Raw genomic sequence first — 5658 nt, forward strand, 5'->3', positions numbered from 1 at the left:
GAAGAGACAGAGGTTGGGGCAAGCTCAGGGCACACTATCCCCTGTCTTCTGTGTTACCCAATCTTATCAATATATGGGCACAGCACTGCACTACTACTTCCATCCTGTGTATATATGGGCACAGCACTGCACTACTACTCCCATCCTGTGTATATATGGGCACAGCACTGCACTACTACTCCCATCCTGTGTGTATATGGGCACTGCACTACTACTCCCATCCTCTGTGTATATGGGCACAGCACTGCACTACTACTCCCATCCTGTGTATATATAGGTACAGCACTGCACTACTACTCCCATCCTGTGTATATATGGGCACAGCACTGCACTACTACTCCCATCCTGTATATTTATATGGGCACAGCACTGCACTACTACTCCCATCCTGTGTATATATGGGCACAGCACTGCATTACCACTCCCATCCTGTGTGTATATAGGCACAGCACTGCACTACTACTCCCATCCTGTATATATATATGGGCACAGCACTGCACTACTACTCCCATCCTGTGTATATATGGGCACAGCACTGCACTACTACTCCCATCCTGTGTATATATGGGCACAGCACTGCACTACTACTCCCATCCTGTGTATATTTGGGCACAGCACTGCACTACTACTCCCATCCTGTGTATATATGGGCACAGCACTGCACTACTACTCCCATCCTGTGTATATATGGGCACAGCACTGCACTACTACTCCCATCCTGTGTGTATATAGGCACAGCACTGCACTACCACTCCCATCCTGTGTATATATGGGCACAGCACTGCACTACCACTCCCATCCTGTGTATATATGGGCACAGCACTGCACTACTACTCCCATCCTGTATGTATATGGGAACAGCACTGCACTACCACTCCCATCGTGTGTATATATGGGCACAGCACTGCACTACCACTGCCATCCTGTGTATATATGGGCACAGCACTGCACTACCACTCCCATCCTGTGTATATATAGGCACAGCACTGCACTACTACTCCCATCCTGTGTATATATGGGCACAGCACTGCACTACCACTCCCATCCTGTGTATATATGGGCACAGCACTGCACTACCACTCCCATCCTGTGTATATATGGGCACAGCACTGCACTACCACTCCCATCCTGTGTATATATATGGGGAGTGCACTGTATTAATACTACAACTGCTACCCTGCATTTGTATGGGCACAGCACTGTACAACTACTCTCCTCATGTATATATACACAGGATTTTGATGTGATGCAAATATGACCCTCAGTGAAGGTTTCCAAATGTGATATTAAAGGACTGAAAACTCCTTTATGTTATGTAAGTTCTTTATTCTCTATTTTATATAATGTAGTATAAATAGCACTGGATGGAGATAAGGATGACGCGTCTCTCCTGGATCCAGGTTCATGTAATCTCTCTACAGAAATGAGTCTGTCCATGTCCTCCTCTAGGACATTAGGGCCAGGGATCCAATAGTGTTTAGATGGAAGCAGCAGAGAAGGAACCGGAGGAACCTGCAGGAGACAAGACCAGGAAACATTGTTACTGGTGATCCCTGATGTGGAGACCCTCCACCATCATCTTCACGCTGCTCTGAGCCTTTCATGTGATAAATGATTAGAATCACAAGGAGAAGTCTTACCATGGACCCCAGTGGAGTCTTGGTGAGGGGACCAGCGTCTGGAAGGCTTTGCAGAAGGCAGGGGTGGGGAAGCAGGACTTCTCTCTTCTCTCAGGTCAATTCTAACGTATCCGATGCAGGAAAAAGACCCTCCCAGCGTCAGACTGACAGAGGGGAAACGGCTCTATCCAACCGAAGACATGGAGGAGATTCTTAGATCTATAAGGTCTTTGAAGAACACTGTGGTTCACGTCTTCCTTTAGGACGGTGGAACCAGGGATCAGATAGTTCTACTCCATGGTGTCTGCACGGCATGGAACCTGCAGGAGACAAGCGAGGAGACAAACCAGGAGAAATTATTACTGGTGAGTCCTCAAGTAGAGACTCCTGGAGATGCTGGGGGTCTTCCACCTGGGAAAGGAGCAGCATTACATGGAGATGACTTACCATGGATCCCAGTAATGTCTTGATAAGGGAAGCAGCATCTGGAGGGCTTCTACAAAAGGCAGAACCAATGGTCTTGTCTTTCTCCTGTATCTTAAGAAGGGCAAGCTTTGGCAGAGTGGAGAGAAACGAAAACTAAGAAAGAAAGATTTCAATTTTCCAAATTAAGATTGAGAGTTGAGGAGCCGGATACCCAAAGTGGTAGTTTCCATTGCATGGACATCATATGAGGCTTGCTAATCATCTGTAGATGCAGCACAGCGAGTCAAGTAGCTTCCAATCTATGTTTATCCCAGGATAACTTGTACATGGGCATAAGGTCTCAGCAACTAGAAGAACAGCTGAAGAAGAACATCGGGAGAGGACATTGCTCCATCTCTTCTGAATAAAAAGGCAAAGTGTTTATCAGACGCCTTAAGGTATTTGTTGAAATATCAGGAAGTTCTGCAGCGCCCAGAGATCTCAGACTTCTTCTATTCCTCAGAGTCTACACTGCTGCAACACAGGAGGAATCTGAGGAACCTGCAAGAGACAAGACAAAGAGACATTGTGACTGATGAGACCTGATGTGGAGAACCTCTACCATCATCTGAATATCACCTCGTAAGATAGAAGTAAAAGTTTACAAAGTCGTGTATTTACCTTGAAGGTCTTCTCCCTCCTCCACCGCTGCTTCTGCTGTAGAAAGATAATATTTCATTAGTAATATATCACTGTATAGGAACATATAGGGGAGATCCTGGTGCTAGAACATGTACACCCCATCCCCTCCTGCCCAATAACAGCAATGAAACACAATCAGGCCTTTTATACAGTATATACATTTGCTAGACTCCTATGGAGAAGGGCTCTGTCGGAGAGCGCCCCCTACAGACGACGACAGATAGATAGAAATTGAATTATCACTTACCTCTTCTTGCTGCTTCTCTGCAGACACTTTGGTCTCCACCACCTGCGTCTTGGCCTAAAGGAAAAAAAATAAGTTGATTAAACATCTGCATATCATGGGTGGACCCAGGATCGGTGTAGAAGGTTGTATACATTGGTATCGTTCTGGGTCATGTTCTTTGGATACTGTGAGTGGCAGAGTTTAACACAGAAAAGTATGTGACCCCTATGTGCACTCCAGAGATATATATAAGCAGTCCCATATGATGAGATACATGATGTATGCAGGAGATTCTCAGTCATAGACATGATACAATGTGACGTCACTATTTATTCCCATAGAAACAACCAATCAGATCATGTACAAGACCTCATGCTCCTCTATGCCCTGAGTTACACTGGGATAGATATTGGGGTATTTCCTCTATAGATGTCTCATCTATGATGGTGACACTGGGGAATATGAAGGTCAGGAGATTATATGCTGCATCTTAGGCTACACTCACACTGCCGTTGCCCGCCCGTACCGTACCGTAGCGGGCAACGGCAGTGCACGGGGAGAGGAGGAGGAGGAGGTGAGCGCAGCTCACCCCCGCCCCTCTCCATAGGAAGTGATGGCGCACGGCGCCGTACTGCGGGTAAAGATAGGACAGGTCCGCACGTGTGCTGCACCGTACCGCTCCCGTAGGGTGCCGGCACCCATTGCTGTCTATGTAGGACGTATATCGGCCGTATATACGTCGGCCGTATATACGTCCTCCATACGTTAGTGTGAATGTAGCCTTATACTGTAGATTGGCCTTTCCTCTACACAATGATGGAGATTTATTAACACTAAGGACAAGTGAAGGTGGAGCCGTTACAACTATTTGCATGAATCTAATCTAAAGCCAATTAGAAAATGCTAATTGTGAAGTGGTCTGCTGCAACTGTATGTCCTATCCCAAGTACATTCATAAAATGAGCGACTTATCCCAAAATATAAATTATTGCACTGATTTACTTACATCGCCATCTCCTCCTCTGCTTCCTCTTTGCTGTTAATTTCCTCCTTCACCTCTGTCTCCTCCATCTCCTCCTCTTCATCACTCTCTTCCTGCCTGATGTAAATCGCATCCACTCCTGTCTCTTCCACCTCCTCCTCATCATCTCCGATGTTACCATCCTCTTCATCACTCTCTTCCTGCCTGATGTAAATCACCTCCACTGCTGTCTCTTCCACCTCCTCCTCTCGCTCTCCGATGTTACCCGCCTCTTCATCACTCTCCTCCTGCCTGATGGAAATCGCATCCACTCCTGTCTCTTCCATCTCCTCCTCCTCATCATCTCCGATGTAACCCTCCTCTTCATCACTCTCTTCCGGCCTGATGTAAATCGCATCCACTCCTGTCTCTTCCACCTCCTCCTCATCATCTCCGATGTTACCCTCCTCTTCATCACTCTCTTCCTGCCTGATGTAAATCACCTCCACTGCTGTCTCTTCCACCTCCTCCTCTTGCTCTCCGATGTTACCCTCCTCTTCATCACTCTCTTCCGGCCTGATGTAAATCGCCTCCACTCCTGTCTCTTCCATCTCCTCCTCCTCATCATCTCCGATGTAACCCTCCTCTTCATCGCTCTCTTCTTGCTTGATGTAAATCACCTCCACCTCTGTCTCTTCCACCTCCTCCTCTCCGATGTTATTATCCTCCTCCATCACCAACTCCTCCACCTCTGCCTCCTCAATCACCTCGTACTCTGTAAGCGAAAAAGAACATCCTCTATGATCTCTACAGATGGAGACATGATCGACATCATCAACGTCTACCCAGACTCTAAACCTAAGACGTGAAGACTTCCAGGTTCTCTCTATTCAGGCTTTCATTTTTCATTGTATCTTTATTCCTTTCTCACTATTTCTTTTACTATACCCGACCATCAAGACCCTAAAATATAGCCACCATAGAGGACGTCAATACCCAATAGTTCAGTAACCCAGAAAATGTACCAATGGAACCCCATAATACAATTTACAAGAAAACATTCAATCTACCACATCCACCACATTGTCCACAGTTATCAGTAACATTTACTGAGCTCTACAGCAAAGCTCAAGGGAAATTCACCACATACAGCACCTAATATCGATTTGGACCACAAGGGGCGCTCACTTTATACAGATTTATGCAGCTATTATTATACACAGAGACCTGTATACAGTGAGCTCCCCCTAGTGGTGGCTGCAGGAAGACATTGTACATTTACAGGAAACATGAACTTACCGCAATCTCACTCTATAACTCTCCGACACCAACTCTACAACAAAGGAAAAAGAAAGAAGTGGCCATTACTAAAGAGGAGGAGACATAATAGAAGAAAATGAAGGACAAAACTGGAGCTGAGGACACAGTGGACTTACCTCCAACACCTACAACAAACCCTCAGAGGATTCTTAGTTCCGAAGCTCCTTATAAACCTGCATGAAGTCATAATGTAGGAGGGAGGAGCCAGCAGCACAACGTTCCATGACATCATAAGCAGCAGAAGCTTTTCTAGAATGGTAAGGCAGCCAATCAAAGAGCAGGATGTTTGATGGGAGGAGCCAACAGCACAACATTCTAATTTCAATAAACTTTATTTAAAGTGTTTTGTTTTACACCATATTATGGAAATAATTGATAAATATTGATAATAACAACAGAAGGGAAGGTCTTGGGGATTGTACATA

The 5658-nt window shown here is 45.8% G+C and overlaps 1 protein-coding gene across 1 annotated transcript; it reads right to left on the minus strand.

Moving 5' to 3' along the window:
• Window positions 1-1455: 1455 nt before the first annotated feature.
• LOC140065484 (uncharacterized) lies at window positions 1456-5369 on the minus strand. The gene is made up of 7 exons (XM_072113083.1): window positions 5350-5369; window positions 5213-5246; window positions 3959-4688; window positions 2974-3027; window positions 2706-2741; window positions 1641-2585; window positions 1456-1512 (listed from the first exon to the last, which is right to left on the minus strand). The coding sequence occupies exons 3-6, from the start codon at window positions 4645-4647 to the stop codon at window positions 2537-2539; spliced, it is 828 nt and encodes a 275-aa protein (XP_071969184.1). The 5' UTR covers window positions 4648-4688; window positions 5213-5246; window positions 5350-5369; the 3' UTR covers window positions 1456-1512; window positions 1641-2536.
• Window positions 5370-5658: the final 289 nt, after the last annotated feature.

Source organism: Engystomops pustulosus, chromosome 6 (assembly GCF_040894005.1).
Source record: "Engystomops pustulosus chromosome 6, aEngPut4.maternal, whole genome shotgun sequence".
Lineage (NCBI taxonomy): Eukaryota > Metazoa > Chordata > Amphibia > Anura > Leptodactylidae > Engystomops > Engystomops pustulosus.

What these genes read in the sequence shown, in the direction of transcription:
- LOC140065484 (XM_072113083.1), bottom strand. Translation starts at nt 4,647, where the DNA reads ATGGAGGAGGATAATAACATCGGAGAGGAGGAGGTGGAAGAGACAGAG. An exon ending in GCAGAGGAGGAGATGGCGAT is followed by an intron (nt 3,028 to 3,958) that starts GTAAGTAAATCA and finishes TTTTTCCTTTAG; the next exon opens with GCCAAGACGCAGGTGGTGGA. An exon ending in CAGAGAAGCAGCAAGAAGAG is followed by an intron (nt 2,742 to 2,973) that starts GTAAGTGATAAT and finishes ATCTTTCTACAG; the next exon opens with CAGAAGCAGCGGTGGAGGAG.